The sequence below is a fragment of the Peromyscus leucopus genome, chromosome 14 (genome assembly GCF_004664715.2).
Source record: "Peromyscus leucopus breed LL Stock chromosome 14, UCI_PerLeu_2.1, whole genome shotgun sequence".
Classification (NCBI taxonomy): domain Eukaryota; kingdom Metazoa; phylum Chordata; class Mammalia; order Rodentia; family Cricetidae; genus Peromyscus; species Peromyscus leucopus.
In genome coordinates, this window is record NC_051075.1 from 88,284,463 (window position 1) to 88,298,070 (window position 13,608).

Below are 13,608 nucleotides of genomic sequence, written 5' to 3' on the forward strand. Positions count from 1 at the left end.
GCCATCAAATGTATAGAATAAGTAAAATCTAAGAAAATAGGGATTGCCCTTAGTGTTGAGCTAGTTGACTAGCATCTCTGAAGTTGTAATCTTTTTAACTAACTACATTGCTTACTTCCTAAATAGGAGTCATTGTGTCTTGGAAAAGACTCAAGGGCTACACAGATTTCAAGACAGCTCTCTTTTGAAATATGATATAGTGCCCCAATCATTTCTTCAAAACTGATAACTCCATCTATTGAAGCACTTGAAAAACAATAAAAAGAGATGGCTTTGTGTATATTATGTATGTATGAATGTATGTATACATGTTTGTATACACGTGTTTGTATACATGTTTGTATACACATAAATGCTTGTGCATGCATTTGGAAACCTAAATTTGGCCTTCTTCAATCACTCTCCACTTTATTTTCTGAGATGGGGTCTGTTGCTCGGCCAGAGACCCCTGATTCTAAGAAGTCAGTTAGGGTGGTCCAGAGTTGATCTTGTTTCTGACCCTCAGTACTGGGACTGTAGCTGGGCATCACTGCACCCAGCTTTTTACTTTTATTTTGTTAACATGGGTATGGGGATCCAAACTTGAGTATTCAAGCTTATGTGTTAAACACGGCGCCAACAGAGATATCTCCCCAGAGTCCTCACAAGGGGTAATTTTGATAGGTTAAATTAACAAAATTCTATAGATAGCCATTTAGGTGATATTTTCTATTATTTTAAAACTGTATTACAACATCTTTTCAAAAAATAAAAAGTACCATCCAAGGTCAAGTCACAAATCTTTCTAACATGTCCATTATCAGTAATAACTATAGACTTAATGCATATGTTTAGAAGGGAAATCATACCACAGGATGACGTGTGCAAGCTCTAAATGTCTGCATTTCACTGATACAAATTGCAATACACTAATCTGTAAAGTGTGGTTTCAAAAATCCATTTAGTCTAGTTTACCTCTGAAGAATTATATTTAATTGATTTCATTAGCATCAGTGTATTTTCCTAGTCTTGAACAAAACTATTTTATTCTTATAATTTCTTTTATTTCTCCTTTCTCTCTTAATACAAAAAATTTCTATATTGCCTTCATACAATGAAATTCGCTTCAGGATCATTAAGTATATCATCAGTGAACACAATGGCAGCTATTCTGTGATTTCATTCATGCAATTCCATTCATGATTGTAACTTAAAATAAACCCTCTCTAAGTCTATACAAAATTAGGTGTGAATTCCTTTGAAGTATAAAATTTCTCTACCGTGAACTTTTATCACCAGGAAGAGTAGAAAAGTCTAATCATTTCCTCTGAACAGTCTAAAATAAACCTGTTACTCCGTCTCACTGTTTTCATTTGACATTTTTTCCTGAACCTAGGACCTCATGCATGCTAGTCAAGAGCTCTACCACGGTGCCGGTACTTTGACTGAAAAAGAATAAATTCTCGTTTTAAGGTGGCCACACTTTTAGTTGTTTGCTATAGCAACTTCAAGAATTCAATACACTCACTTACTTGGAAGTTTTCACACATGAAATGGAGAGTTCACTAATGTAAAATCCCTAAGGAAAGCAGAAAGAAAGAAAGCATGTCTTTAAGATCCTTGAGCAGTGAGGTTATCAATGGATGATAGAAAAAATAAATGGAGTTTTAGAAATCTAATTGCAATTGGCTGCGAAGTGAATGAGGAAGTGGAAGGATTAGAAAGAGGAACCAGCATGGAATTTGGGGGACTAAGTGGCTACAGAATCAGGTAGGAGCGGCTTTTTATTAAATAATTACATAATATTGCTTATAGGATGGTTTAAATACACCTTCACAAGACAAAGTATTTACCTTTTTTTTTTTTTTTTTTTTTTTTTTTTTGGTTTTTTGAGACAGGGTTTCTCTGTAGCCCAGGCTGGCTTCAAACTCACAGAGCTGCCTCTGCCTCACCAGTGATGGGATTAAAGGCGTGCGCCACCACCGCCCAGCTAAGCATTTATCATTTTAACACAAGATAAATTAAGGTGGACAATATTGAATATCCCCTAAAGTCAGCATGTACTTAATTATCTGTCCATAGCACCACACTTGGAGTTCAAATACAAAATTTCTTTATAAATCAAATCACTTGACAAGAGGTAATGGGTAAGATAATATAGTTACTTTTGATAATAAACTAACAATTATAGTAATATTTATACTGCTCTTATTTTTTGTACTCTTTTTCCCTTGCAATAGATGGCATCTCCAGTTATATTTTGCTGCATTGTTTTATGAAGAATAGTGTGTGGCTTGTGGATAATATATTTTCTTGCTTACTTTTAAGTACAATTGATACATATTTCACATTGGTATTTTCCATCCACTTAAGCAGAGGTATAATATTTTGGGGTCCTCTATTTCTTAGTTTCCATTGCTGTGATAAAACATGGTGACCAAAAGAAACTTGGGAGGAAAGGATTTATTTCACTACACTATCATATCACCATCCATGATGGAAAGAAGTCAGGGCAGACTGATGCATGAGTAGGCTTTTTGGACCCCACTACCTATGGTGGGACATCTCTCACAGCCTTGAGGCAAGGGGAGGGGCTTGGACCTGCCTCTGCTAGATGTACCTCCCCATGGGAGGCCTTACCATACCTCCTTGTAGGAGGGAATGAAGCTGAGTTGGGAGGGGGAGACTGGAGGGGTGGGAGGAGGGAAGAGGGGGTCTTTGATTGGTATGTTAAAATGAATTTAAAAAAAAAAAACTTAATTAAAAAAAAAAGTCAGGGCAGAAGCTCAAACAGGGCAGAAACCTGGAGGCAGGAGGTGATGCAGAGGCCATGGGGGTGGGAGCTGCTTATAGTCTTGCTCCTTGTAGCTTGCTCAGCCTGCTTTCTGACAGCACCCACCAGCCCAGGGGAGGCAACACTCACAGTGAACTGACCCCTTTCACGTCAATCATCAACCAAGAAAGTGTGCCACACAGGCTTGGTCAAAAGCCAATCTGATAGGAACATTTTTTCAGTTTCGGTTTCCTCTTCCAAAATGGCTCTCACTTGTGGCAAATTGATATGAAACTAGCCAGCACAGTCTGAAGTGACACACGGTAAGTATACTTTCCCAAAGCCAGGCATGATAACTCTCAAGGGAAATTATGCAAATGCCTTTAGGAAATTCATTTAAAATCTATACTTAAAATTTTGGATCTGTGAATTAATTCATTTCTTTAAACTTTAGGAAAATTTGTTGATACATTTCTCATAATGGATTTTAACCCCTAAGTCAAATTAGGATAACAATATTAATTTGAAATATCACAAAGAAGTAAAACTATCTATATAATCAATAATGATGGATAATGTAAGAAATTTACCTGATTGCCGAACATTACGTAGATATACAGATCTCAATCTTTCTCTATATATATATGTATAATAATTAACTAAGATATATTATAAAATTGGTAAATTTACTATATAATTTAATATATTATCCAATAATATATTATTAATATATAAATAGATATATTGTATGGGATATATATATATATATATATATCAGTTGATTTACTTCTTGTTGGGACAGAAAACCCTCTGAGGGAGAAAGCATTCCTTTGGTTTACAATTTAAGGAGACACAGTGAATTACGGCAGTGTAGGGAAGACGTGGCTGCAGGAACATGCTCTGGTTGGTCACGTTCAATCCACAATAGTGGATCAAAGCGCAGACAGGAAGTGAGGCTGATTGAGCCTTGAGGCCCACCCCCATTCCTCCTCTTAATTCAGCAGCATGCCCCCTCCTTCCTTCATTTCCTACCAAAACAAACTTACCAGCTGAAGGACAAGAGTTCAAACACATGATCCTAGAAGGGACATGTGGGATGACTCATCCCTAACAGGCTTGAGGGCCAGCCGGCCTAAACAAGTAAAAAAGATACTTTCTGAGAGCCAGCCTGGATCTGCCTAAGGGCCTTAGCAACAGCAGCTGAAAAATGATCTGGAAATGACCTGGACCAATGAGAGGCAGCCATGTCACACCAGCAGATGCATATTTATCAGACTTCCCCCCAGGGAAGGGTGGAAAATATATAAGACTTGCCTCTAACTGAATAAACTGAGCTTGTTGTTTCAACATTCTCCAGGATTGTTGTTTTGACATTCTCCCAGAGTCTGTGTGCCGTTGACTCTGCGCCAACTTGACCCCCACCCCCAAAGGGAACAACAGCAAGGACCCTGCTACAGGGACATGTTATAGTAAAACAAAGTGTGGTCAAGGGAAGCTTGGAGACACTGCCAGAACATTGGCCATTCTACTTCATCTCTACAGTGTACTCTGATGTCTCCATATTTCCCAAGCTTTTTAGAATTGAAACTATTTCATCTTCTTTCACAACATATCTCCTTGAATAACTTATCAAGCCTAGGAAAAACATAACTCACACTTCCATATCACAGTCCATGACGCAAGGAAATCAGGTCAGGGACTCAACTGGCAACATAATCAATTACCAAACAAAAGACATGATGTCTCTTCACATAAACATCACCACCACGGAAATGAGGAAGTAATCAACGATTCTAGTATTGAGCACATTAACAAAATATGTCACAATAATAAATGATAATTCTGATTTTTTTTGTCTTAAAGTTAAAAGTTTACCCAGTCCCAATGGAAACATCTACAAAACACTCCCACACCTAAGACTCAGCGAACACTGCCGAAGAGGGAACTGAAAGACTGTAAAAGATAGAGGAGCAGGGAGTTTGCTGTGAGATGGTGTCTCCTAGTAACACCAGAATCTATACCCATAAAGTCTCACCACGCCTAAACATGAGCTGTACAAGGATGACACCCATGGACATGCCAGTGTGGATGGGGGGAAGCCACGGACATGCCAGTGTGGATGGGGGAAAGCCACAGACATGCCAGTGTGGATGGGGGGAAAGCCACGGACATGCCAGTGTGGATGGGGGAAAGCCACGGACATGCTAGTGTGGATGGGAGAAGCCACGGACATGCCAGTGTGGATGGGGGAAAACCATAAACATGCTAGTGTGGATGGGGAAAGCCACGGACATGCCAGTGTGGATGGGGGAAAGCTACAGACATGCCAGTGTGGATGGGGGAAAGCCACGGACATGCCAGTGTGGATGGCGGAAAGCCACGGACATGCTAGTGTGGATGGGGAAAGCCACGGACATGCCAGTGTGGATGGGGGAAAGCTACAGACATGCCAGTGTGGATGGGGGAAAGCCACGGACATGCCAGTGTGGATGGGGGAAAGTCACGGACATGCCAGTGTGGATGGGGGAAAGTCACGGACATGCCAGTGTGGATGGGGAAAGCCCCCAAGGCCTCAATGCTACACAATGAACAGACAACAAAGACATGCCGAGGATGGGAGAAATAGCTTTTCCTGGGAAGAGCACACCAGTTGGTTATTCGATACCAAACAGTCAGCCCTGAAAACATACATATAAGAACATTATATAAACTAGTGGGTTATATTTAGGAATATAAACACATTATACATACATATATATCATATTGTTACATATATGCATGTAACAACAGTGCAAAAAGAGGCCATGAATTTGGAAGATAGCAAGGAGTGGTATATGGGAAGGCTTGAAGGGAGAAGAAGGAAGGGGAAAATAATATAATTATATTATAATCTCAAAATAAAAAAAATACGAGGGAAAGGTTAAAGTTTAGATTGTTTACTGATTAATGTTTTCAGATGACCCTAATTTCATACAAAACAAACATGGACTTTTAAAATTCTGAAAATCATGAGTATCATTGTTATAGAATATCTGATTCTATAATGTGTTTCAAATATTTAGATAAAAAAATTGGTCAAGCAACCAGGCATGGTAGCACATGCCTTTAATCCCAGCACTCAGGAGGCAGAGACAGGAAGATCTCTGTGAGTATGAGGCCAGCCTCATCTACGTAATGAGTTTCAGGCCAGCCAAGGCCACACAGACCCTGTCTTTAAAAAAAGGTAAAAGAGTAATATTAACTGAAATTAATGGAAATCATTATTCAAATAATTTTTAAGTTGGATTTCTATTGAGAAAATCATTATTTTTACATTGTAGGGTTTTAGATTAGATAGATAGTTAGATAGATAGATAGATAGATAGATAGATAGATAGATAGATAGATAGATAGATAGATAGATAGATTTGGTTTTTTGAGACAGGGTTTCTCTGTGTAGTTTTAGTGCCTGTCCTGGATCTTGCTCTGTAGACCAGGCTGGCCTTGAACTCACAGAGATTCGTCTGGCTCTGCCTCCTGAGTGCTGGGACTAAAGGCATGCACCAATGCCACCCGGTTCAATAAATTTTTAATATTTAGTAAATTGTCAAATATCATTATACCCTATTTTACTCTGCAAAAGAATTTTTAATTGTTTATGTGCTACCCAGTAAATATACAGAAGTTCCTCCAAGTCAATAAGAAAAAAAGGAGATAAAATTATTTCACAGACAGTCCAATCATTTTTCAACCCCCAGAAAATGGACACTGTGCCCAGGGTGACTTCTCCAGAGCTCAGGAAAATGTGGTGTGTCTTACGATCCACCTGAGAAACCTTCAGGGAAAAATCAAAAGATTCGCTGTTTTCTGAACCACATCATTTCCACATTCATGTTTATAGTTTAAATCTTCCAATGCAGCAGAACTTCCTAACCTTGGAAATATGAACATTTGGGATCAGATCATTATTTGTTGGTTAAGAGAGATGCCCTGGGTCTTCTAGAAGGTTTAGCAGGAAGCTCTATGAAAATTCAGCATATGCGCACATTCAATGCCAGTGGTGTACACAACAGCTCCCACACCATCCCCACTATTGAGACAACCAAAATTACCCTCAGACATTGACAAATGGTCCCTAGGGAGCCATGTGGCCCTAGCTGAGAACCACTGATATAATAAAGCTTGATCCCTGTATACTAAGAAATGTAAGCTGTGTTTGAGGGCTGTCTGTCCTGGACAGAGTCAGCACAGCCTCCTCTGAGGACTCTGCTCTGCTCTCCTCAAGGGACCAGGAAATCTTCCAGTGTAGAAACTGTCAACATACATATATTTGGAAGAATGTCCACAAAAGAATTTCAAATCTGAAAGAAGCAAGAAGGGGTAGAGAGGGTGCAAAGGGAACTAGGATGAAGACAGCTGAACTAAACACACCAAGGAGGGGAGGAAGCTAATGATGGAGAGCGGTCAAGCCTAAAACCTTTACAAGGGATGACAGAAATTTATGTCCATACTAGGCATTAGGAAAAAATGTTGACTCCTAAAAAGCTCATTTTCTTTGGAAGTGGGGGCGGTGTGTGTGTGTGTGTGTGTGTGTGTGTGTGTGTGTGTGTGTGTGTATGATTTCTAATTCAAACGTAGCACTTCAGTGCAGCATCAGACACAGTGAGTGGCCATTAAATGAACCATCACTACCTATTTTGCTGTTGATCATATCATTTGTATATTATTTAATTAATTAGATATTTAGGCCTCTTAACATTTCAATGTATAATATTTTAAAGTTGAAATCCGCCCCTTCATCAGTCTATAAAAAGTTCCTATCCATCCTGAAAGGTAAGCCCCTAGAGCCCTCCCCTGAGGCTCCTCACCCACCCACATGAAGAACTCATTTCCTTTCATTCATGTTTCCACATCACTTAGTGCATACTTACATCATAGTTCTTAGCACATTGTATTATTGTTATTAAAGTTGGTGTGAGGCAGGCTCTCCACATCCCGTGTCCCCCAGGCTATGAGCTTTTGAGATCTTATTTACTCTGCCTTAGGTCCTCTGTGCCTGCTCAACAAAAGCGTGCGTGTGGCGCTCAGCTGCATGATCTGGAAAATTTAATAGTGTGGAAACCTCATTTCTCAATAATGTCAATATATGAGGTGTGACTGAAGAGTAGTGCATTCTATATGGAATTTGGAGCTGTTGGTTTTATATAAAACGATTAAAATAAATGAAATGATAGAAAAATGTGTTACCTCTTGAGAAGGAAAAATAAAGACTTGGATACCTATCAGAACACGTCTTCAAATTGCACACATTTAAATATGTATAAGCATAAATAATGGATGTAAGAGATGGTAGGAATGAAATGTATAATGTAAAGAGTTGTAAGTTATATAGAATAAACAAGTGGGGATGCAGATGATATAACAGCTCTGTCCACTTCTCAGTGTGATTACATGACACTGATGGAGGATTCACAGACTAGCTGGTTAATAGATCAGCTGGGGTCTCAAATGTGAAACATATTCAAAATATCAGTCTGAATGATAGCGAGGATTCACACACACACACACACACACACACACACACACACAAAAGCAGTACCTAGGGACGATGAGTTCCCATATAAGACAATGCATACATGCCATTAGAGACACTGAACTAAAAAGTGCAGATCATGAGGATTTCAATTACTTCTGAGTTTTACTGGAAATACTACATTTAAAAAGTTACAAGTTTGGGCCGGGCGGCAGTGGCACACGCCTTTGATCCCAGCACTCGGGAGGTAGATTGTTGAGGCCAGCCTGGTCTACAGAGCAAGATCTAGGACGGGAACCAAAACTACACAGAGAAACCCTGTCTCGAAAAACCAAAAAAAAAAAAAAAGTTACAAGTTTGATGATGAAAACTTCGAGGGATGGCATATATTTTGAAAACATGAGATATTATTTTCTTTTCCTACCTCCATTTTAGTTATTTAAGGAACAGCATGTGTGTAAGTGTGTGTGTGTGTGTGTGTGTGTGTGTGTGTGTGTGTGTGTGAAGAACAAGAGTAAATTATTTCAAAGATTTATTTGAATTTTAAAATTACTCTTGTATTACAATTCTTTCTGTTTTAACTGTGATCATATAATGTGGAAATGAGGAGTTTTTAACTTGGTTCTTCTCTCACAGTATTAAAGTCAAATTAGTATGAAAAAATCAATAGAATAAATAAAGAGAATTATTTCTTAGTTCTCAGTGGGGAAAAATTCCTTCCACAGCTTGAGAAATACAAGAGAGACTTATTTTAAATCCTGATATTTTGATGCTGGTCCTTCTTACTGAGGAGTGTAGCTTGAGTTTTCCTGCCTTGCCCACAGTCAGGACAAATCTTTGTCACCTGCCAGTCCCACAGTGCTCAGACCCAACCAAGTAAACACAGCGACTTATTTTGCTTTACAAACTGTATGGCCGTGGCAGGCTTCTTGCTAACTGTTCTTATAGCTTAAATCAATCCATTTCCACAATTCTATACCCTGCCATGTGGCTCATGGCTTACTGGCATCTTTTCATGCTGCTTGTCAGGGTGGCAGCTGGCAGTGACTCCTTCTGCCTTCCTGTTCTTTTATTTCTCCTCTCTGTTAGTCCCACCTATACTTCCTGCCTTGCCACTGGCCAATCAGGTTTTATTTATTGACCAATCAGAGCAACACATTTGCCATACAGACCATCCCACAGCACAGCCAAGTGCAGACCATCTCAGACACCTGCACTCAGGCCCGTGGTCCTAATCATCCTCTATGCCGACCTGCTGGGTAAAGCCACGAGGAACCCGAGAACGGGCTCCCACAGGACATACAGAACATCCCACAGCAGAGGAGGGGTTGGGAATTGTACTTAACATATATATAACACAAAGTTGTTTCTCTCTATCCTTCTCTCTCTCTGTGTGTGTGCAAAAACATCCTGAGCAAAACAAACAGTTGACTCGTACTGTTCAGCTTTCCATCATTACAATGAAATACTGAAAATAATAAATGTATAAGTAGAAAAGCATTGTTTGGACTTGTAATTTTATCAATTCCAGTCAGCCCTGATCAAATGGCTCAATAAATACCTTTGGAACCTTGTCTGAAGGAATACAGCATGTAGGATCCTGTGGCTAAACCAGCTGTTCGTCAGTCATGAGTCAATGTATGAACAAACACAGTGTAAAGGTCCCACATTCCTCTTCAAGGCAATCCCCCAATTGAAGAAGGATCTCTAGTAAAGCTCCCATGAACTCTTAAAGACCTAGAGCACCCCTCAACAGTTCCATGCTGAAGATCACACTTTTAACATATGGGTCTTTGAGGGACATTCAACCTCAAAACTATAGCAGGACCCGAATAAAAGTTATCTTTTTATTTTGGTCAATTAAAAAAAATCTATATTTAGAGCCAATCAAAATATTACCAATGAGTAATACCAGGTATATCAAGGATTCCTTTGAAAAAGACTTGAGATATTAAATAACCAAGTACAACTTAATGTCCATTAAAATATACATAGCTCCCCACCATAAATGATAGCAATGTCACAATATTAATTCAGATCAAACAAGTTAATAGTGCTGAGGATAAAAACAAACACAATACTCTTCCTTCCACTGTAGAAAAATAGTAATAAATAGGATAAAATTATATAGTTGTAGAAATATTAAGTAATGTTCAAAATACTATTTTCAAATTTCACTTGATTCTAAAGGATACTACCATTACTTAATACAAAACAGATGTTTTCTAGGACTCATTACATATGCAGGCCCTGTGCCTTAACTTTGTAAGTAGAACCACTGGCTGGACATTATGAGCCACACCTGAAATTTCCATCTCTTGATAGGCAGAGACAGATCTGTAAGTTCTAAGCTAGCCTGAACTATATACAAGAGATTATCTCAAAAAGAACAAAAAAAAAATCAATGAGCAAAAACAGCACTATAGTAAGATTTTAAAAAAAAAAAAAAATATATTCACCCATGGCCAGCAATTACTAAGGTTAAGTAAATGACATGGATCTTTCTGATTTTCTTATTAGTTCTCTTAAAAAAAAATAGCAGTGTATATAGAGTAATATTCATTAAAATGACCCTTTTTAATTAGTGTTCCATGGAATATTAATGAGTGCTACACATCCAAAATTCAATTAACAAATAATTTGAAGAAGACCAGCTAAAAGAAAATTAATAGCTTTTGTAACCATGAGCCTGACTAAGACTTTCTGTTTTTCATTATGAGCCTTCTCCAGGTGGTCTAAGGGAGGTATTTGACCTCAGCCTTTTATCTTCACTGAGTATTGTGAGAGACCAATGGAGTGTTCTTTGGGAAACTATTTCAGTAGAACAACAAGAAACATCTAAAAACTATATTAGGAAACTATAAAGAGATATCAAGGTAAAGAGGAACAAGAAACTGACCCTTAAGTATTTGCCTCATCAAAGGACATAGTGGTTCACCATAAGAAAGGTTTGCTCTCATGAGTGGAAGCTACTGGCAGAGGAAGAGCATCTTGCTATAACATGTCAATTGTCCAACAAAGATAACTAATCACTGATGAAAGGTGTTATCCACATGATTTCTGTGTTAGATTAAAGATCAGAAATTCAAACTTGATGGTTCATTTGCATTCAATTATCAGTGACATTTTCATATATTTAATGTTTTGGTCTATCATCTGTTTTCATACAGTTCTCAAATATCTTTCATCAGGATATATACTGATTGTTTGTCAAATGCTAATATAAGTAGAATTATCTTTATTCAAAATACACATAACAAATTATATAATATCCCACCTTTTACCCAGCAAACCAGTCCTTCTCTGAGTACAAGAATACTATATTATTTAAATAATTTATATGAAACTTTTATGTAGATAGAATAAAATACAAATTTTCTGGACTGGAAGGCAAATTTACAAAATGAGACAAAAGCCCAAGAAAGAAAGACTATATAGAGATACTGTTTTGGTACACAGATTGGCCAATTCTACTATTGACAAAATGTGTAAACTGTTGGAGGAATTTTTTATATTTTAGACGTATTTTCAAATTTCATTTATGTATATGTGTCTATCTGTGTATTTGTATGCACATGTGTATCAGGTGCCAAAGGAGGTTAGAAGAGAGGTTCGGATTCCCCGGAGCTGGAGTTAAAGGTGGTTGTGGACTGCCTGATATAGGTGCTGGGAGGCAAATTTTAGTCCTCTAAAAGATTGAGAACTCTTAACTGTTGAGCCATCTCAGCAGCTCCTGAGTCTTACTTTTCAATGGACCTCTACCTGGCTCAGAATCTCCCTTAACCCAAGTAAAGCATACTGTGAATCATACAGTTTGTCAATGGCTTCTAAAGTAAAATTCAGTCTTTGTTTGCTAGGATAAATAATTAATATGAATTTGATACCTATTTGTGTATTCCTTGATGATCTGATAGATGCTAATCTTAATTGTTTCATTTTCAAATCGATGGTGGCTCTTGTCCTTATATATCCGGAATTCAGCCGCTGTCACTGCTTCTCCGTGTGGAATCTGGGTCAGATCAAACCGAAATTCTTTGTAATGCCTTCTCTGATGAGAAAAGTCCTTGTCTCTTTCAACTGAAAAAAAATTAAAGGAATGAATAAAGGAAAAATGTTAACCCTTCATAAAACATGGAAATTCATGATAAATTCTCTGCCTTTCAAGTGAAAACAAACAGGACAGTATAAAACTGTGAAAACACTGAAACCACAGACTCATAGGTGTTCCCAGCTAAAGGAAATTCCACAGACCAATAGCCTTTTAGCTCAAATGCAATATAACCATCTGGTTTTATACCAATTCCTGGATCCTAAATGGAAAGACTGTCCAAAAATGTTTTTAAAAATGAAGGTCGTAAAGTGATTGCCAATATGGATCAACTCTGGAACATAGGTTTCATTCAGGAATTTAAAAGATGTTACAGAAGCCTACAGAGTTCCAAGTGAAGTCAGTGGTGATGTTTCACCCAGCCACAGAGGAAAGAGGGGAAGAGGACGAAGCATCTGTAACACGGGACCTTATTGGTGGCAGTTTTATAGACAAATAAATAAAGCAGATTCTTTTTCTGATTTCAACCAAGTTTATTTTTAGCTGATTCATAAAAACAGCGTTCACGTTCATCCTGTGATGCCTCAATGGTGCGATTGTGATGTATGCACTGTCTAATGTTTCAAGTTAAATACATATCCTCTAATGGTGATCCTTTCTTCACAGAAAAAAAAAATCCAAAATCCTTCTCGCATCTTTGTGAAGCAGCCAGGAAGCAAAATTGCTTCTGTGGGAGAGGATACGAAAGCAGCTCCCTCCACCTGACTGCAGTGGATACCAAAAGAAGGGTCAATTCTGAGCTGGCTTCCCCAGGTGAAGGCTGTTTATTTATTCATTTGCTTCTGTGAATTAAATACTTTCCTATACTTTAAGGCTTTTTCATGAATGATTGTTCTAGAGAAGTGTAACTGTCTCATCTCACTCAGGCTGAAGAGGAGACGATCTCCCTTCTTTAGCTATCTTTCTAACAAATGAAATAAAAGATAGAGATCTCCCAAGGATAGTAAAAAATGCTGAGGGATTTAGAACACTGTTTCAAATACATTGTGACCTGATATGATTTAGTGTACTGTCTGACAGTCTCCTAGTGGCTACCACAGCTTTCCTAATGAGTTAGCTAAAAAAAAAAAAAATTCATTTAGGGGACACTTAGTGTTATTTTATGGACTTAAGTTTTTCTGTTTATTGATTTTTCAAAATCTGAATTAGAATAATATGGGATCATGTTGTGAAAACAAAACAAAAACTGCTATAATACACAATATTTCAGGCATTTCATAATTACTGTCAACAGTA

At 37.9% G+C, this 13,608-nt stretch overlaps 1 protein-coding gene across 1 annotated transcript in view; it reads right to left on the reverse strand.

The window, feature by feature from the left end:
- The window catches only part of Bmp5 (bone morphogenetic protein 5), a 120,809-nt gene that overhangs the window by 56,980 nt on the left and 50,221 nt on the right, over positions 1-13,608 (reverse strand). Inside the window, exon 2 of the mRNA XM_028864962.2 lies at positions 12,149-12,341. Coding sequence (XP_028720795.1) covers positions 12,149-12,341 — 193 coding nt within the window. The remainder of the gene's footprint in view (positions 1-12,148; positions 12,342-13,608) is intronic.